At 38.5% G+C, this 24,566-nt stretch overlaps 1 protein-coding gene across 5 annotated transcripts; it reads left to right on the top strand.

The window, feature by feature from the left end:
* Nucleotides 1–585: 585 nt before the first annotated feature.
* Nucleotides 586–24,566, top strand: LOC139132866 (plexin-A3-like). 5 transcript variants are annotated; one of them, XM_070699219.1, is made up of 15 exons: nt 586–1,497; nt 8,343–9,419; nt 10,694–10,884; nt 11,503–11,634; nt 12,899–13,017; nt 13,735–13,870; nt 15,440–15,621; nt 16,229–16,361; nt 17,253–17,386; nt 18,218–18,403; nt 19,098–19,206; nt 19,967–20,266; nt 20,539–20,685; nt 21,197–21,734; nt 22,089–24,566. In XM_070699219.1, the coding sequence occupies exons 3-15, from the start codon at nt 10,813–10,815 to the stop codon at nt 22,109–22,111; spliced, it is 2,211 nt and encodes a 736-aa protein (XP_070555320.1). In that variant the 5' UTR covers nt 586–1,497; nt 8,343–9,419; nt 10,694–10,812; the 3' UTR covers nt 22,112–24,566. The 5 variants fall into 5 exon arrangements, with proteins under 5 accessions (XP_070555320.1, XP_070555321.1, XP_070555318.1 ...); XM_070699220.1 differs by having other exon boundaries at nt 711–861; XM_070699217.1 differs by lacking the exon at nt 586–1,497 and adding an exon at nt 4,590–4,823.

Below are 24,566 nucleotides of genomic sequence, written 5' to 3'. Positions count from 1 at the left end.
GTTTGTGGTCACCTGGTGGCTTTGAACACATCACTAGAACACCCCCTGCACCGTTATGCCGTGTTAGGAGAACCAGTATTCGTGTTCAACTTAGCGTGGGACAGCCCATCAATAACAACCCTTTTTTACTTTGGAAGTAATGTCAATGAAACATGAGGGTTAATTCTCTGCAGCTGCGAATATTGCCATGGATACTTTTGCTGTTTCCGTTGTTTTAAGACATCATTTGATATCTTTCTTTCATGTCACTGTTATAGATGAATTCAAACTTTGGGCAATGTAGAAATAAAATGAGAAATCTATTCAAAGAGGTCAGAGCAAATGCAGATTCATACTTATCATTCTACTAATTCGCAAACAAACCCAAGACGGTAATTTGCTGGTTTTAGCAAGGAGAGGTAGAAGATGCAGCACTTTGTAATGCTTGGTTCAAGATCCATCATCGATATAAACAAAAAACAGTTCTAATAATATCGAAAATTTCATGGAAAGAGCTTACGTTGAGGAATGTTTCTGCAGACCGTCGAACTCTTCGGATACATTCAACTGTGTTGATTGAGAGCTATGCGCATGTCAGCATACTAAAATCCTTCATAAACCTTATATTAGCCATGTGGAATAGTTTATGACTCCGCACTGGAGATTTTCAAAAGCCATCTTGACAGAGGGTGGCTAAGTAAATATGTCTTAAAGTCATCATGTCCTTTGACAGTTGAGGAATGTTTTTACAGAACGACGGATCACGCCCTGGAACATCTCTGATCTTTACCATTGTGAAGATATGTCTCTGTCACTTGCCTTCGTTGATGGAAAACTAACTACATCGTTTGGTGGCTCTGTAAACTGAGATATGAGTTAAAGGTTGGTGCTCTTGGTCTAAGATATTGATTTAAGTCTAATTAAACATCTCATTTGAATTTAAACAGGCTACTGCTGTGTGTGGCCCCAACAGACGATTTCAGAGCTCAATAGCGGTTCTTGTTTACGATCAGTTCGTGTTCGAGGTTTATTTCCGACAAGATTTCATTCATATGAAACAATACCGTAAAACTGCTCTGGTATGTGGAGTGCTTTAGGGGAGGCCCTATTGTTGCCGTGAAGTTTGTGTTTTCGTTTTTGTTCACGGTTCTTAGCACAGGGGATAAGTTTGCATCGTTCCCTGCACGGATGGACGTGTACGATCACGGTGGATGTAGAATGAGGACTCTGTAGTCTGGCATTTCTACGTAGCCCTGTCAACATACTCACCGGATCATTTACCAGTCCAGAAGGAGTGTGACGCAAAACAAGGCTGCTATCGGATTGTCAGAAGTGACTGACTGATCATCGAAAGACAAGAGTCGTAGACACGAGGAATTTATACCTCGAATAAGTTGGTAACCAATTTAGAAAACAAGACATCGTTTGTATGATGATGCGACTACAATCTTGGTCGATCTGGAGACAAGCTTCACATGCCTAGGATTACATGAAGTATTGCCGTTGATTATTTTATTGGTAAGTTCGATGAAAGCGTGAACAATTTATAAAGCTGTGTCAAACCCTTTCCTGAAATGTACATCTGCCAATCGTGCAAACTTTAACAGAAATCTCTCAGTCTCAGAATGAAACACAAAGACTCCGGTCCTGTTACTGAACTTTAGAGACTAACAGCTGTGAAATTGTAAGACGGACAGGTATAATTCAGTCCGTGGTCGTACCCTGAAATGCAAAATAAATTCAAAAACCTCGAGTGACCTGATTTGGGTCATGCGTAGATGTTGAAGGAGGTCAAGTTTTACTTGAACAAAGATTCGATTCATAAAACCATGTGATTGAACAGGTCGTGACCCCAAAATCAAACATACTACAGTTGTTTGATGGTGGACTCAATATAAACTGTAATTGCAATTGGATGCCGAACCGACAGGTACTTCTTGATAACCCTTAGAACTTGTACATAATATGTGACGTGCAGTCTGGAACGCTGTCGGTGTAGGTTGACGAATGTTTTAGGGGCAAATTAAGCATAAACACTTTCTTCAAAGGAAAAGAGAATTATTACTCGTTTTCTGTAAACATCGCTTTCTCAGTTTCTGCTTGGTTTGTTCAAAGTGATATACTTGAAATGAATGTATCGACCAGGTACATTTTCTTAACAGTGCAACGCCGCTGACACTTGGACCTATTCAAATCACCATGGATACATCACAAAGGTCGACACTGATCATTGTACATGATAGGTTACTTCAGATCAAATAAACATTGGTGCTTGTTTTGGCTGAAGTGTTGACCAACCAAGGCACTGGTAACTCTACCGTCATGCAGAGCGGTGTCTATCACTGATAGCGATCGATGTTGACAATATTTCTAGTTGCATGCCAAAACTTCGGAAAGGTGAAGGTTAAACGGGATTTAAAATTGGTAGTGGTATAGTTCATTGTCGTAAAATACATTTTATCGCTTGAGAGACGTTTATCTGATGACTTGATGACAAGGTGGCCCTGAAAAACCCAGATCAAGAGTCTTAGAATTCCTCTGCAGAAAGCATATGAGGTACAGCAGCAGTCGTAAGAAGAATAATTGATGTTTTAATGACATGGAGGAGTAGGTTTATATTTCACATTTAGAAGGAGCGTACAGGCTGGCACTGAGCAAGGTTAAATGACCCGTCGTCCATAAATTCCACTGTACAGTCATTTATGTTAGAACCGTTGTGTCAATATTGACCACTGAATTGATACAGGCCAAAATAGGTGTGAAAAAAGGCGTATAACAACACTTGCTCAGTTAATAGCGAAAAATAGTATCTTATGAGGTATTACATGTATATACGTAAAAGAGCCGTTCAAAGATAAGGGGAGAACCATTTGATTTCTGGGGGGGTATGGAGGATTTTGAGAAAAAAAATTGTCGCCAGGTGAGATAGAAGAAAAAAAAATTGATCCTGCCATGCCCTGAGAAAAAGAAAATTGTCATAACAGACAGAAGTAAAAAAAAATTGTCACAATGCACAGAAATTAGCAAAATTTGGAAACCCTATTCTCATGTATTCTTTGCCGGCGCGCCACCATAGGCGGCGCAAATGTTTTTACCACAAGCAATTCTTATGTTTCTTTTCCCAGCACTTATGATATAAGCATGCACTACATAGGTCTACTTACACCTCAGTGCACTCAATGTTTTCCTTCCCTTTCCTGACCCAAGAAATCATATTTCAGGATTTCTGTTGCAATATCTCAATGGCATAGGCACTATCTAAAGGGGACTTTTGACTTCTGTAAATTGTGAAAATTTTAAAACACAAGACAGGAGTCAATAACTAGTGTTAAAATCAATATAGTATTCTCTCAATATAAATATATTAGGAAGATGTACAAGTTGACAATGAAAATTGAGGAACAACAAAATGTAATGAAATACAAGGAAGAGGGTCACTAAAAACTAAAAAAATTGAAAACTTCAGGGGCGTTACTCAAAATGTGGAGAGGAAGAAGGGGGACGGGTTACTCAATTTATTTTGGCGAAATAAATTGAAACTCCTCTCAGATTGCACCATTAAACACATCAATTTCCCAAAATTTCCAATACGAGAGGGGGAAACCCCCTCTCGTGCTCTCCCCCTTGAGGTGTTCTAACAGTTTCACTTAGTAAAAAAAAAAATTAAAAAACACCTCTCAGATAGCACCAGACTGCACCATTGCACACATCAATATCTTAAACTTTCCATGCAAGATACGGGAAAGCCCCTGTGACACTTTCCCCCTAAGCCTCTCGCGTGTTCTCCCCCTGTACTTTAAAATTCTGCCCGGTCAGATATCCTAGTGAAAACCTTGTCATAATACCCATCCAAATTAAACAATATATTATATGGTTAGATACTACATGAGCTTTTATATCTTTATTTTATTGTGACTTGCAATTTCATTTTGATGGGTTCACCTTTTTTGAACCATCATGAGATAACTGATGATAGTCTAGCAGAGTACATCAGGATTTCAAAGGTCTTTACTGTAAATTGCTGTATTTTGTAAATTTTACAAATACATGTATTTGTATTTAACTTTTCTAAGTGGGGGGATCAGTCAAAATTTCAGAGTTAGAGAGGGGAGTTACTCAAATTCATCATGGTTGACGGGGGGGGGGGTGTCACTTGAAATTTCTGAGTTTCAGGCCGTAAATAATTACGGCTCCCTTATATACAACGCATCACAAACTTGATGACAAAGAAAAAAAAAATTGCATTGCTACTCCATTTGAAAAAAAAATTGATGCAGCTCTGACAGTAGAAAAAAAAAAATTGCTGTCACTGTGACAGGGAAAAAAATTTGCTCCCATACCCATTTCCTCCATACCCCCCCCCCCAAAAAAAATCAAATGGTTCTAACCTAAAGCCTCGTTTCATAGTCACAATCCACGTCTATAATAGCATGGATATACAATATCCATCCATTTACACGCCATCGTAGAGAGTACGGAGTTATGCGCCAGTGACCATTCTGTTCTAAGGAAGTTTTTTCCATTAAACGGAAAGAGTAGTTTAACAGACTTTTCACCTTAAGTATAGACAATGAAAACCTACGCGCAAGGCGACTGAACGGAGAAAGTTTGAACTCCGTGGTATTTTGGACTCAGCGTAGTTTATAAATGCCTCATAAAGAGAGCCAGCTATGTTTACCACGCCAGCGGTGCACTTTTTAGCGCTTGCCGTAAATCACTACATGCATATTTACATCCAAAACTGTCACGTGGTTTGTCAAGTAAACATGACGTAATTTGTGCCTCTGGTCAAACTTCGTAGAAAAGAAAGAGTCATTCGACATTACAGCGCCCTGTACTACCAGGTAGGTACCAGTATTACCTGTGTGTTTGTTTTTTCGCTCGATGTATCAAGTCAGTGTTTAACATTCAGCTGCTGGCTCACTCTTTATTGGCTTAATTGCTTTCCTCATTACTGTGATCGATGTTTGGAGCATGTATTTTCGACTCAACACTGTCTGCGTATTGCTACCTCCCAACCTTTGTAACAGGGCTTCTCGCTTCCAAGCACATCATGCTTAGGCACGTAAACTAAGAATGAAATAATACCGAGGGAGCCATAGGTAAATCCCAATACAATCGAACACGACTTGTAACATTATTTATGGCAACATTTACGGATTTCCCACGCTGGCATTAAGGTCATCCTGGATAGATGTAGCCCTTCATTTGACAAGATGAGTGATATTACCGGGTGTATTACCTCTTATGTAAGACAAGGTTTACATTTTACATTGTAGTGACAACCTTGGTAAACCCATTTCTATTTACGTTGTTGACTTCGGGGCACTTCGGTGTAGAACAGAATTGCCAATAAGGTTCAATAGGTGGTTGCTGCTGTTGAACTGCCCTGTCTTTGTCCAACGGTCAACAAGGGGTGAAAAACCTGCAACAGGCAAAGGTCACTATGTTTACTCATTTTGGTCACTCTGGCTTTATCCAGCCATGCGTCTAATTGGACAGCGACCATAACATTTTTCGTCTAGCAGTCTAGCAGTGTTGTCTTGGCGGTTTTTAAATCCACTTCTAGTGCGTATAATCCTCTGAAGCATCCATGCTACTGGACTGACCGATGAGTGAGTATATCGGCCACGGCAGGGTTTTGATGGTTAAGCTACCAAATGTCACATAATCCGGTACTTAGCCACGTCATTTTCCAACCATTGGTCTCGGCACCATCGAGCCGATCTACGCAGTGGACTTACTGATAATGCGAAAAAATTTACTCCCTTTGTCTGTTCATAAGGCGCTTTTTGTCGTGCATAAAGCGATTTCCCCCTTTTAACATTGTTTCCATTTCTATCGCATCGAGATTCCTTGAAATGGAGTTCTTATTACCGGTGAGTCTATCGTAGGGACTTTCACAGTACTCATGGTCAGAACACTATGATGTAGTGACGTGGAAACAGACAGTAGAAACTACTGTCTATGGTTACAGCTCAACAGCTAGTTTAGTAAGCCATCATGACATTTTTACGAATTTGTTGCACTTCAAAGCTACCTGACCAGTTCTCATTATATTTGATATCCAATATTTCGTTCTGTCTGTAGAATACAATTTCAATCTCTACTCATGAATTATGTCGGATGCGGCATATGTGTGTAATATTGGACAAATTTCGCTTGTCAACAATAACATCATGTATTGTACACCATGCATTATGTAAGCAAGCTTTGAGCTTTGTATTTCCATGAGGAATTTCCTAAGGAAATATATTTGTTCCCCAGACAAAAATAACGAATATGTTATCATAAATTGAAGCTGATGTCGCTTTAAGGAGTATTCTGACTGTCCTAAGCATGTATTCGTGTAGATCGAATTGATCACGGTCGCACTGAACCTCCGGTTGGCATACTCCGGGGGAGGGGGGGGGGGGCGGCGGCACCGGAGAAATTCTGTGGACTCATATTATCACATGTCATACACTAGGCTTATATGCAATTGTTTTTACTGAGGATGTTGATAGTTTGACACACTAATAAAGAAACAACATTTGCAAATTTCTGCAGGTCTACTTTTTCAGTGTGAATATGATAATTATAAACAATAGCGATAATTGAGCTTTAGTAATTGTGGTTTAGAAATTCCGACAAGATATTAATGACACATGAGCGTTATTCATCACGTCTGCAATGGAGTTGCATGCCATAGCAACCGTTGATAAGCACAGCTTAGAGATGTCATCCAAATGAACCAACACTTACACCATACTGTGGACATCACAACATTGGTAAACGCAAACAACTATTACACTTGGGTGTTTTTTTTTGTTTTTTTTGTACTCTAACTATTTTTGTTGAAGCCATATCAAGTTAGAATGAGGCATATGCAATCGATAGTTTACTATCAAAATTGGAAAATAGATTGGAAATAGACTTTTTAGTTGACCTTGAGCTTAAATGCAAGTCTTGGCTTTCTATTTGTCAAGCGACAATACACAGTCCAGATGGCTTACGCGTCTGAAGACAACATTTTTTGTCATTTAAAGCGTCCATTGATTAAAAATGTTTAGCCAGTTTTGTTTTGTTGTGAGGAATTTTTTGGTTCGTTTCTTTTCTTGTATTCTTTGTTTACATTTGACAATTACCATGCTGATATTCAGGTCTGTCTTGTTCTCTATCAACGTAACCCAACAGTGATCATTTGACCCAGCAACATTTGAAGAGACTTTACGCGACATCTCATAGATTTTAATCAGTCGGAGTGACATGTACTGGGACAGAGAGGAGTAGACTATAAAGTAGTGGTCCAAAGCGGTATAAAGAAGAACAAAAATAAAATGGAAACCGCAAAATGACCGTAAACACGCTTCTGTGCACGAGTGGTTCAGTGATTATATCAGGGAGTCGAAAGTGACCAGGCTATGATACATTATCAATATACTGTATCCATGGAGGTACTATTGACTTCATAGATAAAAAAGACCGAATAGATGTTAGCCCAGCTATTGCCAGTTTACACATCGAATTGATCTTTGTTTACTACAGCTGTCTTCCCACCATTAAATGACAATCAAGCTCATTATATGAATTAGAGCGTGAAGGGTTCTATTAAATGCCAGTGCCGTACATTACGGAGCTGGTCAATACAGGCCGCTATTAGCATATGAAAACCCAGTCGCCACAGGCACGCTTAATTTGCACTCATTGTCTTGTCACCTTCATTGGTAAGACAATGTAATAACGGTAAAGCCATATATATGCCCTGGCAATGAACTGACGGTTTTGAAATTTTGTCAGTGACGAACGCAAATCAGCAATTATACACTTAATAGGTAACAGGACTTGATTTGTCAAGCAGAGGAAAATATCGAGTAAATAGTCACTAAATGGTGTGGATTGAATCCTGGTCGGTGTCTACTGTCTCGGCAGTACATGTGTATGTCAAATGTCAAACGAAATGCTATTTTACAATCAAGTGATTGTTATAGAGCCAGAAACCTTAGTGAAAAGATTCTGTTGTCATCAACTATGCTGTGTCGACGGTCTGACCTACACGTAGTATGATGTCACATATCTTAGGGAGAGAAATTATTTGTCCTCAGTGCATCACGAGTACATGACAACGGCACACGTACATCTACTGCTAGTAAAATACATATTCTCAGTCTCAGTCTTCTTTACTAATATTTTCTAAATGAAGATGATTTGAAATAGTTCTGACCCAATAGTGACAAAATGTTAGACTGTCATAGTAGTGGAGAGTAAAGTGATTCGCTGATAATAATGCTACGTCATGAATAATAAATCCTGAAGACCGTATTGTTTATGGTGTATTAATATTCTCGCATTTGACCGTTGTCTCAATATGCATTTATTTGCAGGGCACAGTTGCGGTCGCCAGTGTTAACAATAAACGCATTGAGACCATGAAGTATTTTAAACCAGCTGTTTGTCCCACCACTGACCACTGGCAGAGATAGTAGAACCAGGACAATGGAACCTAAAGCTAGCCTTTGTGTGCTTCTGTTTTGCTATGGTTTCACGGCGTCATTGGCCACCCAATTCAGTGGTTACTTGACAGACATCAAGATCGACCAGCGAAATGGAGATATTTACCTAGCTACCAGATATCGCGATGTGTCGTATATATACAAAGAGGACGGTAACTTGGAAAATCGAAAGAGGCTTACTATTGAAGGAAATGTTGTAAGCTTAGCGCTCGACGATCAACAAGATGTGCTGATCGTTTGTGTTTCCAATGGTAGATGTACGCAACACGATGTGTGGACGCTGAAAAGCAAGGGCCCGGCCTTGCAAGGTCCGTATTGCACCAATGTAAATACTTTGTATGATAGATATGATGGACTCTGCCCGATCGGACAACGCGTTGCGGATTTTCTTTCTGGTGAGAATCAACGAGCTCTGAATATGATGGGCGATATAACAATAGATCACTGCGAATCGTCGCTGGTGATGTTGACACGTCTACAGCATTGTACACGCCAGGCCCTTCATCGAATGTCTTAGGGGTTGCTTTTGTTTATGGATTTGACTATAACGGTTACGTTTACTCGGTTGGCTCATTTGAGAAAACCGAGTCGGCCGGACAAAGGAGGGAGTTACGAATATCACGCGTCTGTGCGGACGATGACAAACAGCAATCATACATGGAGGTACCACTGAGATGCAATTGCAGTACAGTGTTGGAAGGTTCAGACAAGTTTGGTTCAGAGTCCCACGATCGAATGAACTGGGCGCAAACAGCGAAAATCAGCGTTGCTCTGGCCTCTTCTCTGAATATAACTGAGGGTGAAGATGCCCTCTATTATGTTGTTGCTTCCCGATGTCTGTGCGTCGTCACAATGTCCGATATTGAGAGCTCGTTCGTCGAGAACATAGAATCGTGTATGGCCCAAGAGACAGATCCTGAAAGAGAAACCTTTCAATGTATGTCAAATGTAAGTAATCAAAATATTATAAAAAAATCTACGGATATCTAAATATAACTAACATATTAATAGTTATAACGATATGCAGAATTACTGCCATCATTCAAGTGTGTATACGAAATGTATCTCCAGATGACGTATGCAATAAGATGATTGCATTCAATCTTCATCAGACATCACGCTCTCGGTCAATGGTATATTCGATCGTTGCCTTGTCAAACAGAACTTTCTCTCAAAGAATTTAGATCATCATCATTGAAAATCGCCGGACATTGGAGCTTTTCTGTGAAGAAGCCATTTGTAAATAAAATAAAATAAGAAAATAACATTGGATCAATCACAATGATTAACCAGAAGAACAATGTTATTGGTTGAGGTGACCCGTCTTCTGTCTGATCAACCTCACTGTGGTCACCATAGACCTTTAAGAATAACTCCGTAGAATGACCCGGATATCAGTCAAAAGTTTCGCAATTCCCCTTTTAGACAGGAAAGACTCTATTTGCTAGCATACTTTATTACTTGCCATTAATCATGTCCAAATTACAGGTTACTATGTCGCGGATTTTCTACTTCAATAGAAAGGAAGTAGACTGGACAAAAGACGGGTAACAACCCAACAATGCCGTAAAGAAAAAAATCTCGTTTATCTCTCTTGACCTGCATTATATATACTAAGGATAGGGGCGGGTGCGTCCACAGGTCAAAGGTCACCAATTCGTCGAATTATCGTATTATATTGGTATTTTGATGTCTCTAAAATTTCCGGTTGCCGAACTATTTTCTCGGTAATCCGGTCAGATTCCGTTTAATCGGGAAAGGTTAATCCTCGAGGCAGATGACAATCATAATATGTTTCCAAAGCGAAAATGTTTCATGAATGATGTTAGACGCCAAGTATGGCCCTATAGCATTGCAACGTTGGGCGTTTTAACAGACCAGTGCTAACGTTTGCTTTATCTTGTTGTTTTCTTCTTTCCAATTGACTTGTAACGTGTGCTTTTTATCAGTCTGCCTTGTGCCAATAGCTAAATTCATTGCGTGAAGGTGTCCTCTTGACAAAGGTACTTTCACCAATTTACAAGACTTGAACCGCTTTGTTTTATAACATGCATTAGTTTCTTAAAATATCTACATAGTGAAAATTGTTACGACACCCAGAGACTTGGTGAAATAAACAATAAGGAAAGTATAAATTTTGAGATTTTTGCATGACTTTCATGTCGTTGAAATCATTCCAACAATTAAGCTACATTGGAGTTTTTTACATTTCAACAACCCAGACATATAATAAAGCTAACGAAGCAGGTGTACGGGACTTGACAGTACATCGAGCAGTGTGGCTATACCAGTGGTTGGTAGAGCGTTGAGGGGTCTCAACAAAAAGGCTAGAGTTGCATCAATGATGAGTACAGGTGGGCATTCCATTCTCGTCTACGGCGACGGACAACATGTCACTGACTCATATGAAGCGGTGAGTAAAATTGCACAAAGACCTCAATTAAGTAAAATACTATGTTGCACAATGATATTATTTTGTTGTAACTCAAATTACTGTCTTACTAGGAGTTACAAATATTTTGAAATTGCCTAGCGTTTAATAGTGTTGTTGTCTATGAACGCAACTTTTCCCCCCGTATTTGCAATTTAAACATAAAGTCTATGTTCAAACAGACCCGCTTTTAATTTAATTAACATCTTAATGGTCGATCAAACGGACCTACATTTAATGTGTGCAATTAAAACTTTAAAATATCAGGAACAAATTAACCCGCGCCATTTAGAATCATCGGGGTGCAATATTCTTTTGTCCCACGGTGGGAATGACTATTTCGTTGAAATCATGCTCTGGTCTAGACTATGCTCCGAGCTCCTTGATCTCTCTGCACCGTGTTTGTTTCCTTTACTCGACCTTAAATATGTCAGGAAGAATAAATACATTTTCATCGGGAGATTTTGGACACGGTTCTGCTTCTTCTCTATAGTAATGTTAGTAATGTAATAAAACTTTATGTCATGTAGCCATACCACATACTGCAGGATTCCACAGTACATTAGAACATAACACCAGTTTGTATTTGTGAATTCTCAGGTGCCCATTGTGCCCAGTACAATTCCAGTAGCTGCCGGCGATGAATCCGATAGCAACTGTGAAAACGAAATTGAGGGTGAATTCAGACTGCATCCAGACAACACCCATGTGTATACATTGGACCGCAGTAAGGTGAGACTCGATTTGTACCGTGATAGGAGTTCATAAAGGTCTCACTTTGCACAGTATATTGGTTTGTTAGTTTGTTATTGATTTACTATGGTAAGATGATGAATCACTGTGATTCCATGAGAAACTTAAAAAATTATCAGGCTATTCCGATGGAATGTCCAAATATTGGCATTTCCTTTTAAAGTATTGAGGCAACGTTCTTGTCTCCGATATTCTAAGAGGGATCGAGGAATCAAATATGTAGATTGATTGGCCGTGACCTCTATATCTTGTTGGGACATGTCATCGTGAAAGATCGGCTGTTTAGATTCAGAAGCCATGGCAAAAGTTGATACTTAATTTTGAATGTTTTGAGATGAATCCACGGTATTATATCTATTCCTGCAAGTCATTGGTATTTCATTAATTCCAGTCTCATGTAATAGATATGACAGCAATGAATACAAACCAAACATGCTGCATTCGATGCACTCTCAAATTTATCGTTACAATTCGAAATCCCGCAAACGAAATTTTATAATTCAAACGAGAAGTTTAGATAATGATAATAATGATAATAATGATAATGATTATGATGATGGTTATCATTTACTTTCTTGCTGTTATGTATAACTAAAATTACAGAACAGGGGAATGATGATGTAGCTTAGTTTTAAAATGGTCATATCTAAAGTCAAAGAATTCAGCAGTAAAAACGTTTTTATATTGAAATGGATTTCTGACAACATCACGACCTTAAAGAATCACCTTTACAAGGAGTAGAGTTCAAGACACTTGTGTGTGTCTGAGAGAGAGAGAGAGAGAGAGAGAGAGAGAGAGAGAGAGAGAGAGAGAGAGAGGAGAGAGAGAGAGAGAGAGAGAGAGAGAGAGAGAGAGAGAGAGAGAGAGAGAGTTTTCCGAGGAACCTTGAAAAACCTACTCAACTGCGTCACTAGACTGGATTTCCCGCACATATTCGATCAATCTCATATCAGAAAACGTCGAATAGAATAATATAGTTTGTAATGATAGATTCGCTCTTTCGCACAGTCGAACTTGAATCGATTTTATGTAAAGATGAATGCGCTAGTTTGCGATAGATTCCACCATGTTATTGCTCAGTCGCTGATTAGAACTAAAATCTCTGAAGGTATGTCAAGGATCAGTATATTGAAAAAAATCCCAATGAAGGTTGATTTTCTTAAAGTTTTCCGTTTCGTGTCAAAGTTCAGCAAGTATGATTTTCATGGTGACATTATTCACGGTTGTTATTTCTCTTTCACAGAGGTCACAGAAATCCGTTGTTACAAAACGAATTCTTTGGGAATGCGGCAAATTGACAACATGCAATTCATGTTTAACGTCAGAGAATCCCCTGTGTGGCTGGTGTGCACAGGAAACGACGTAAGTCTAGCACCTTACATAATCATTCATCAAAAATTCATATCCAGTTGTCATGTTATTTACGTATTCCTACCTCGTAAATCCAACATTTCCGTTCGCCATAGCCCTAACAAAATGACAGCTTGAGTTTTTTCATTTGTGTTATGTGTTATTTTCTTCTTAAAATACGAGCCGAAGTTTTGGTTGCCAGGGCAACGCACCGTCCTTTTGCAGATATCGTGCTTGTCCATAGTCAACGTGTTGACGTTATGCATTCGATAAAATACTGTCAGTCCAGTCTGGTTCTGCATACAATATATCATAATGTTATTATGGTCTTATGATTTCCTGTTCTTTCAAGATCACTGTAGTTCCATTTCGCTCAATATTACGACATTATCCTCGGTTCAAGATTTAACCTGCGGGTGGTGTTGTGATCGTGAAAATGCCGGACAGGCAAAGTTTGACAACGTCACCTTCGAGAAAACGCTGACAAAATCGTAAAACACATTGAACGTGCTTGTAAAATATGTAACACTATGGCAACAGAAATGACCCAGACTTAATTAGAGTTTGCGAGTTACAAGAGGAATTTAAATGATTATTACGGTGTGTATTTGCTCAAATAATCTTACTGATGGGATCCAGAGATGTGGCAAATATTGGACATTGTTTTATATTATTGAGAGGAAAGTCATATTCCAAAGGTTTCCTTGATATTATTTAACACATATATAGATGTACTCTAGAGACACAGTGTAAAAGTCTGGTGTGGATACAAGCTCTATCAGAGACCAGCGAAGGGAAGGATGACGACCTTGAACCGCTCTGTGGATTTCAAAATGGCGTCATTTCATCGGACTATTCACTGAAGGCAAGTGAAATACGTCGCTCACAATTGTATAGGAATCCATGATTTCAGTCAAGGCTATTTCAACGAAAATTCAGGGTCAATAATAAAGTGCATTCCTTCATAGTGAGTTCAATTACTTGGATTGAAAGAGGGGTCGCTTTAAGTGCAAAACAAATAATTAAGATTGGTTACCAGTGCAGTATTTAAGTGGTGCGTTCCCGATTTAGAATTCTGTATAAATACATCAAGGCCACTTACTATAGCTGATGCTGCTATGAGTTAAACATCTGGTATAATGTTGACGAGCAATATTTCATCGGTATCTGTTTTTAGTCCAGGCAAAACAATTCATACTTTTACCGGAATTCGTAAATCAGTAACTTTCACCAGGAAGATGACGCACTATCGTATTTGTCAAACAAATTCGGGTTGATCCATAACAATCCAAGCTCTGAAAATTGAATTATTTGAGGTAGAACGCGGCTCACAGACAGATATTGGGACTCTCAGACTTTTACAATTCTTTTCTGATCTACCACATGTGGGGGTTATTTTAAAGCCCTTGGTTTAAGAAAACCTTTCACTGGTTTAGTTTTTCGAAATTCGGAGGGCGGCCATTTTAATTTGTAAATATCCGTAAATCTTGGGTTATTTGTTTCCCTAGTACCAAAATTTGCAAAGTGACCTCCGATTTTTATTCTCGATTTTGAAAGAGAATGATTGAAAGATTCCTTAGGGAAAGTTTGAGCAAAAGTTGAAGTCTTTCACTTTCGAGGTGCATACTACCTTAATTAACTTATCGGATAATATTACTAACGGCTTGTATTAGGAGATGTTTGCACCAAAATGAATTTAAGATTTATAGTTTGTTTACAAAAACTTATGAACCCTTCTCAAACAACCCAACCAAATTTGGCATGCAAGCTAAATTCACTCCGAATCTCTAGCATCTAGGAAACAAATCCCTAAAGTACATTGTGAAATCGATGAACGAAGCTATTGATAGAGACTGGACGCTGAGAATGAATTCAAGCATTCTAGTACGCCCACTCGGTGTTCAGTAAATACGCAGGGCCTAGGAATCCAATAAGAAACGAGCGTTCGTCTGGAAGTCTGCATGGCGTGTGTGTCTTGGACACTGTAGAACGTCTTGGCAGTGACAACATAGATCATGACAGCTTTTTTTACCGCACACCGTACACTTTGTAAAAATGAAATCCTACAAAAAGGTTGAGTCGCTTTGCGAAAATATATACTATACCTTGGCGACTGTTATTCACACCCAACCTATAACGGCAGCCGATTCTCGTAAAATCGTCAAATTAAAATAAATGCCGAGAATCGTCAAATTACTCTATTTTACGAGGCCATAGAGTATTGATCTCCCAATTCGTCTCTTGTACACTGATGTGAGTAATGATCACCAAATTTTGATGATATTCTTCTTTGTGTAGTTCGCACAGACAACTTTAATACAAGTAGAGTGGAGTGTTTGAAGAGGGTTCTCGCTCTTGATTGTTTCAAGTGATCTACAGTCACACAAAACCACCTGTTGCTATCAATTACAATCCCATTCTTCTCCCATTACAGTTTAATCCGACTTCAACCTTGCTTACTCCAAGCCTTGACTTTTGTGGAAGTATAATCCCTGACCCGACTGGATCGTTCGCCAGTCCAGAAACACCCTTGATCAGCGTGAGCGTGTTCGTTGATGATGTACCTTGCACTAACGTCACCTACCCAGCTAAGCAGTGCCAAGCGGACGATAATGGGTGGGTACAAAACTCTGTGGTAGAGGACACACTTTTCAGCAAAAATTAAACAAAACTCAACTTACAAAACGAGAAAGAGAGAGAGAGAGAGAGAGAGAGAGAGAGAGAGAGAGAGAGAGAGAGAGAGAGAAGAGAGAGAGAGAGAGAGAGAGAGAATGTTGAAGACAAGAACGTAGAACATCTTTTCCAACCGATTGCATTTCCTGGATAGAAAGACGACCATTCTGCAACGAATGACGTGTTTCTTGAAGTTTTCTTCCTGCTTTCTTTATTTATTTGTGGAGCTATTCACCCATGAATGCCACTGAGTTAACCCCCCCCCCCCCCCCCCCACCATTTGTGATCACACGTGCAAATGATGTACTCTGAACGACCACGGAACTCGATCGGGACACTAGTGTTGAACTGTGCAGTGTACATTTATTTATGAGGGATTTCACAATATGCTAATGAAACACGCAATTTAAGCTACAGAACGTCAGGGAAAGTATGGTAGCGATCAATAATTATATAATATGAAAATTATCTAGGTATGTCTACAATTATGCTCGCACTCAATTCATCTTGATATTAAACAAAGCTTATTTTTCATTTTCGTTTATTGCAGTTTCTCCTTTAGCTGCACTTTATTATCACAGAAGAGACCATTAGACGGCCCCGTTTACGGTCAGTTTTTACTTGGGGTCGGCCCTTCCTACACCCGGATGCGTTTGACGTCAACAGAAAATTTCGAATGGAGGGTAAGGCCATCGGTTAACTCATTGCGCCATTTTAATCAATGTACATTATTCGTAAGCAGGCATAGGAGCCGTGACAGAAGCAAAAACAGTTTTGCGGTACTAAGATTCCGTCGGCGGATTTGAAAGCTGTAAGAGTTACATGTGATGTCATTTATTCATTGGTGTATGTTGCCGGGCAAGGAGTGGTATTGAGGTTGTGCGTTCGGTGAGATAGTTGCGGCCAAGCATAACAAACGACACTGCTTATCACATAAGTATTGCTGATCTCAGCGATTGTCAGACAACCCTATGATTACATCCTTAAATGTTTCTCCAATAACATGACAATATTTCTAATCTGAAAATGGCCGCCATGACGGCAGCGTCTACGTACACTTTAACATTTCATTTCACAATTGACGTTAATAAATCTAAATTTTAACGAGCACGCTCATTAAAAACGTCAACAGAGGACCCATCTATCTTGCATTGACCGAGCTATTCAACAGCTGTGCAACACAATTGATGACGTCGAGCATAACAGATATGACACACGTGCAATTTTCACTAGCGGGGAGACATATTTCACAGTTTTTTTACCAGGTGATGGGAGATAATTTCAAATAATAAAAATCATCATCATCATCATTAGACACAAAATATAACATGTGATTAGGTTAACATGCCCTCAGGAAACAGGTAGATTGGATCGGTCGTTAATGTGTCTCTTTTTTGTTTGTAAAAGGTTGTACCTCGTAAAAAACAGAAAATTTTGCAATATTATACGTGATATTTGAAAATGCGAAATCAGAGTCAGAGGGTTTTGAATAGCGAACATACATATAGTTTTTATATTTAGCCTCAGCAGCGGCAGCGATCCACCATTGTAACAGTATATTTTGTCCATCTTAGGTCCCGACGATCGAAACATTTTCGCCAAGAAAGGGACCGATGTCTGGAGGAACTCTTGTTGAGATCTTAGGAACAGATCTTCTCTTCAGGTCTGACCCGCAAATAGTGATTGGTGACCAACCTTGTCAAACAATGTAAGTGTTTGTGGTATATCTACATCCAAATAGTCATAGTGAATATCACTTGTGAAATCAACGCTTATTGTTCATATCAGGAAGTAACCATGGTAACCATACCCATTCTTTTGACACATCACAAAGGTGATGGTTTCTGCAAATATTCATCAGTTTAAACAAGTAGAGTGTGTGTTTGATAGGTCTAATGGCTTTGACGTAGTTAATGCGAACCATCGCGTTTAGTCAAACCATTCAGTTTTTGTTTCCTTTCAAATTTGTATCGAAAAGATGTTTGCATTTTAATCAGTTAATTTATTTAAACTGTAAATGAGCAAAGCCAAATGCATACAAAAGAAATTCCAAAACTGGTCTATTTTTGAGCTTTTGTTCTACGTCACTGATGATTTCAATTGACCCATTAAAATATAGCAACTGTGGTAGGAAATATTTATTATCATTGCGTATGAAAAGCACTGACCTTTGACTGATTTCATAGTTGGTTGAACTCCTCATAACATGTATATCAATTAATTTGATTGCGATTTATAATTTTTTACTACTTGGAATTGTTTTATTTCTGAAAATAACATTGATATATCCAATATTCGCAATTAACACGGATCATTCATATCATTCTCATTTTCCTCTTAAAAAAACAGAGTTGGTTTTTATTACGTATTACTGGCAGGACCATGCGTTAAATCGCTCGGTTGGTTTTATTCGCTCACAGAATCTGTTGCGATGGTAACATACTTTGAATTTCAGTCAAAGCCTGATCGGCCATTTTTTAAACCGGGAGCAATATGATTTGATATCGCATCGATTCCTTTACGATTTGTTCACATATAGGGAGTCATCGACTGACACCAAGTTGCAGTGTAAGACATCGCCGGTACAAGATGCCAATATCCAATCACTTATATCTATCAATTACAAAGGCAATGACTTGGAGTACATTGCCGAATCACGTGACAAGTACACATACACAGAGGATCCTACAGTCTCGCAGATTAGTCCAACCAGAGTATTCCTAGGGTGAGTTGTCGTCATATTTTACGATTTTAAGAAATCGATGAAATATTTGTGCTCTCTGTGCTAATTTAGTGGAAGAATGCAGTGTATGGTGCAGACACGCACAAATACAGTGTGTGCACATGTCAGTATTTTCCAGTCTCAGACTATATCGGGAGTAGGAACGGAATAATATACCAACAAACTTATGGCGAACACGCATACGTTTTAATACATATGGCTATCTATATAAAGTCGTTGCTCATCATAATACAATGGTTTGTTGTACTTTTCTCGCTTTAACGCCAATATGTTGGCAATTCTTGGCCACTCACAGAGCGGGCCTGTAAATAGGGACGTATTTTCAAGGGTTAAAATTGATGACTATTATACTTTATCTGGGACTAGTACAAGTTTAATATTCTCCTTTTTTTGTATTGGAACTTACAAAGGTCAAGGCAAATCAACAATCCTTCAAAGGCTGCCATTTTAAACATGACAGATACATGGTGGTATATCGATGGAGAGAGAGAGAGAGAGAGAGAGAGAGAGAGAGAGAGAGAGAGAGAGAGAGAGTTTGCATTGTAGTTGAGTGTGTTTCTAAGGTCACCGCTTTGAGTTTATAATTTGCAAACTTTTTGGCATGGGATTTTTAAATGATACCTTTGAAGGTGTGGTTTCAAAAAGTATTGACGATTGGTCGATGTCTACATTTCAGAGGAGGGTTTCTACATGACGTTGTTGGTACAAACTTGGACACCGTCGCTGGACCAAACTTTGTCGTTGCCATGACAGAGAATAATGTCCAAACTGCAGAATGGAGCTCGGTTAGTATACATGTAATACTATTTATGGCCATTTCAGGTTTGCTACTAAATATAGCTGCACTCGCGCGACATCGGACAACGCTGCCGAAAATTCGGACAAATTTTGTCGTTGCATGCGGGGCTGTTGTTGAAGCTTGTATGCTGAGTCATAAATTCATACAGATTAGTTTGACTTTTGGTAGCCATTGTAACACTAGCAGATTTTATTTTCGTCGTTTATGCGGAAAATGCGGACAAATATTTATTTATGCATATTAATGAGAGAAAAATGACGTCATTTACGATTAGCGCTATTGTTTATTGAACAGGGCTGACAGGTCCATAGCTGAGCGTTTGACACTCTTCTTGAATAAAGTTGTCATAGTAATAGTTTTATGACCAGGAGAATAATTAAAAACTGCCGTGAGAAATATAGGTCATCAACAACAGCGATACCAGTATTACAATCACCATCATCACCATCATCATCATCATCATCATCATCATCATCATCATCATCATCATCATCATCAACAACAATAACAACAACAACATGAACAAAAGCAACATAACGACAACATAACAACATGAACAACAACAACAACTACTACTACTACTACTACTACTACTACTACTACTACTACTACTACTACTACTACTACTACTACTACTACTATAAAATGACACTGACGGCGATTAAACCGTCTGACATCGGCACCTATTCATCTTTTATTTAGAGTGACTGTAGGGTCTCACAATGTCTTGTCTATTTCATCTGTAGCCCTGTGAGGTCAAGACTCCAACTTTCATGCAATGTCCAACACCCAAAATCGACCTCCCTAGCAACATTGATGTCAACTATGACGATGGGCAGTGTGGTTTGATATCCGCTACCACCGATGGGAAGAACGTCCAATTCGGATTTGGATTCACATTTGACGGAGTAAAAGAATGGCAACCTGAAAATATTGCTGCAACACTGGACAATACATTCACCATAGCAAGGAACCCCGTGTTCGACAATTTCAAGGGAGAAAACGATATACTAACGATAGAACCGACGGACAATATGACCATAACAGTAAGACGTTTTCGCATTAAGTCGAATTTTTCTTTCTGTACAGGTCGGGCGATTACGTTGAAGAAATTCTTTACGTAAATTGAATAATTTAAATTCACCTCGCTACGACACATTACCAGATGTTAACCATTTCGGAACTCTAGCGTTTTTGCTAAAATGCCGCTGGAATTTTATAAAGTCAGTAGCGTCGTCTATGAAATCCAAAACATAAAACAGAGTGTACTGTAGCAATATTTATTCGTGTACCAATATTTTTTTGCTTTTCATATCAGGGCAAACGGCTTGACTGTGGTCCTCAGATGAAATACTTACAAATCGAAGTCGGTGACGGGTTCTGTGACGTCATCTCTATCAATCAAACATTCCTGGAATGCCAGCCAATGTCAATCAATGAAACACTCAGCGTTCATCCTGTACAGGTATGTGCATCAAAGTTATCTTTCTAACACTACTACTGCACGAAGTCTAAGATCACAAATAAAAGGAAGTCAAAAAACATGAAACATTCGTTCATATTTTAGACTGATATTTGTTATAACAGTCAGCTAACGAACTAGCTGCCCTCTGTGACTACCTACGTGTATGGATCTTTGTATCTGTTGTATAGGAAGTTATTTGATTCATCGGTGCGCTAGGTTCAAAGTAGTCTGTAATATTGATTGCATTATTGCATTTTATTGTCGCTCCCCATATCTGACGTTGCAAAGTATTATTAAAAAGCAAAGTTGACATCTAGATATTAAACCTAGAGAAAACCATGTCTGACAATTTATCTTTTGAATTGTAGTAACTCTATGAAAGAAATTACAAGACAGGATAATAGGACTTAAGAAATAGACTTAGGTGTCATAATGATTTCAGTTAAACCGCAAAATAGTCAAAATAACTTCTGAAACTGATGTTTTGAATTGTTATCTTGGTCTGATCTAGGTACTGATCGGAACTTCCGTGGATATCGCGAATGTCTACGATGTAGGTTATTTGAAGTACCAAGAATTCTTCACCACCACAGAACAGACAACCACAATTAGTTCACCACCAACAACACATCGAAACTTGAGTACAACGAATTTGAGAACAACCACCAGGCGCACAACACATGGAGGCGTGGGCCGAACGACGACGACAATCCCAACAAACAAAACCCTGTTAGTTAGTTCTCCAGCCTCAGAGGACAGACAGACTTCCCGCAAGACAGTTGCATACGCCCCTCAGACCCAGGGCATTTGGTCGACTCAAATGATATCGATTGCAGCCGCGTGCGGCGCTGTGGTGGTTGTAATCATTGTAATAATTGTCGTGGCATGTGTCGTTGTTCGGAAGAAGCGAGTGAACGACCATGGTGTACACAACAACAACCTGAATCATGGAAACAATATACCCGTGAAAGAGTCAGTTACCTATGTTCCTAATAAAGAAGAAAATGACAATTCCAAGGTGTACTTTCTTCCCCAGACTGAAAAACAAGGTACGCAAAAATGTACAGAACAATTACTCTAACTGAAGCCAAACCTCATCAATGTTGTCTAGCAGTCGGTTAATTTGTAGTGAACGAGGCATTCTGAATACAGTGCCATCTAAAACCAATGCATACTTCATCTCTACATGTTAATGAAGTGCATCTTATAATGTAAACTGACTGACCATTATTCAAGCTTCAGCACACATCTGATTTTCCCTTATACAACGTGATTAGAATGCCCCGTCACCGCTTTACATAAATAATACTTAAAGCGGTTCACAAATCGCAAAAGAGAAAACTGATATCTATGCTATTCATATTTCGTTTATATTCTAATGGAAACTATTTTATTATTTTCAGAGTTTAAATACACCGACGTGTGAATGACTTGTTGGAATATACACAGCTTTACTTCAACACCTGCTTTCTACGGAAACTCAACGAGATGGTTACGATTATTACCGACAGCGAAGTCTTGCCACATTTTTTCTCCCGGTGTTTAATTTCGCAAAAGGCTGGCTTCTTTTGTTTTATCTGAAATACAACTCTTGCCATTGTTTTTTTACTTTTGTACGCTGCAGGCATATTTATGTGGATGAATATTGCTAGCACACCTCGTTACCAATTAAATCACAATCGAAGCCACACCTACACTGAATTGTGCTATGTTGAGTTTTTACAAAACAAAACTCAGACACCATCGTGCGTATTTCTGAAACTGACAAATCGCCTTTTTTGACCTATAGAATTATTCATAGTAATATTTACCACAAAGCAAATTATTATCAAAGCAATGACATTTCGGTCTTCAATTTCCGACAAAACCGTTAGTTTATGTCGGGGTGCAAGGACTGAAACACCAGAAATATTAAATTTGTAGGTCAAAAATGACGCATGCGTGTATCTGAAATTCTTATTCTGGCGCCCGTAATTACGCGCCATTGCAATCAAAAATCGCTCACGAGTCAATAGTTCTCCGTCTAGGGTTCAACAACCGCTTCGAGCAGGTGTACTGTTCACTGAGAAGAAAGCAAACCGACTCAAGGAAATATCCACTCCTAGGTCACGAAATTCAGCAATCTTTGAAAAAGAATGCACAATATTGTATGGTGATTCCTTTCTTGAATATGGTGTCCGATTGAATTTGACACAGGATATTTCATAGGGCGACATGGCTGAATATTGTACAGATTTTAATTTCCTTTCTTTGCTGTGTGAGAAGACTTCGTTGTTCAGTATAGCAAAATCATTTCCCTGTCAAGAAGAAGCGATGATACTGAATGATTTGTGATTTCCATGATTCTTTAACAAAGTTAATGAGGTATTTTGTACCATAATATCATTTTGTCCGTTTTTTAATGCCAGAAGGAATTGTAATTTTAAGGTTATAGGAATAGTTTGACCACCTGTCTTAGTGACAATGATGTGCGACTGCAATCCTTGATTGAAAGGACAAAAACGTACTCTCTGTTGAGCTTTATACTCGATGATAGGTAGTCCAGTTTACACTCATTTCTCATTCAAAATGCGGTTTAAATTTAATTGACAATGTCGTATTGTACAGTGTAGTATTTTTCATCATGCGATCGACACTTTGAAGTTTCATAAGCTTAGCAGTTTTTAAAAAGTGTTCTTAGATACTAGGTTCGTACATGCAATCGATTGATTAGGTCGTGACGGATTGTGGTTTTCGTTGTTGCGATTATGTAGTAGAAAAACAGTATACTTTTTATAAACTCCTCATGTTACAAGCGGCAAGTTACCAGAAAGTTTTCCTTTGAATGACATTTTTAATGGTAGGATGCAGATGTGAATGGCATATCTTAATTAAAGGAATTGTCATGTCAGATCTACTTTTACTTACTCGAGTATCACTCCGCTGGTTCGGGTTGCATCGATATACTCGGGTTTTTACTGTAAGTTTATTTCTCAGTCTTATAGTTAAGAAAGGGATATCACCGTATACCATGCATCAACGGCCAGTGCTATTGTTTGTGAGTTATCACTTCCAATTTTCGTATCAACTGTTTTTTCAATCGTGATATTAGACACTTAAAATCAGTATATGTTTAGGAGCTTTGACACTATTATTGTTTCCATTGCTGATAGGCAGTCATTTTCAAAAGAAGATCGTAGCCGTTTCAAAAATAGGTATGCAATTAGAACTAAGAATCAGAATTAACATTTTTCACATGTGTTGTGCGCTTTTCATGTAGTTAATAGTAATTAAGAATATATGACTCATTGATATGGAAATCGTACGGTCACATGACTTCATGCAAGTTTCAATAGACAGTAGTAATGCATTGTAGTGAAGAAAGAAGAACTTTATACTCAAGTTTTAATGTTGGATGTCACAATGTTTATATAAGTTAAATTGATATTCAGTAATTTAATGAAAATGAATGTAAATGTAATTGTATCTTCTGAATCATGTAGAATACAAATGTAATAACTTAAAGATGCAGACTAGCTATCGTCTCGACCGTCGACAGATATTTTGTTTGTATCGTCATTACCGGTTGTATAAGTACCTTACGCGAGTATTGTACTTTTTGGATTGTTACATGGGGGAGTGCTGAAAGCACCTAGAATGTCTCATCGCTAATCGGCGAAGCTAAAAAGCCAAAACTGTTGATAGTTTAACTGTAGTGACACGTTTTTGTAACTTACAAAACAAAGTTATGTTTATCAAAACAAAGTCATGAACATTAATTGTTCAGAGAGTACATTGATTTATTGGTGTGTGTTTGTTTTCTTTTTGTTTTCTATGAAGAGCTCTTTCAAAGAAATAGCCAGTTTCATTATCAGCATTAAACTGACGTTAAGAATTAGCAA

This window comes from Ptychodera flava, chromosome 5 (assembly GCF_041260155.1).
Source record: "Ptychodera flava strain L36383 chromosome 5, AS_Pfla_20210202, whole genome shotgun sequence".
Lineage (NCBI taxonomy): Eukaryota > Metazoa > Hemichordata > Enteropneusta > Ptychoderidae > Ptychodera > Ptychodera flava.
The sequence above is the reverse complement of the archived record's forward strand: the minus strand, read 5'-3'. Positions and strand labels throughout refer to the sequence as shown.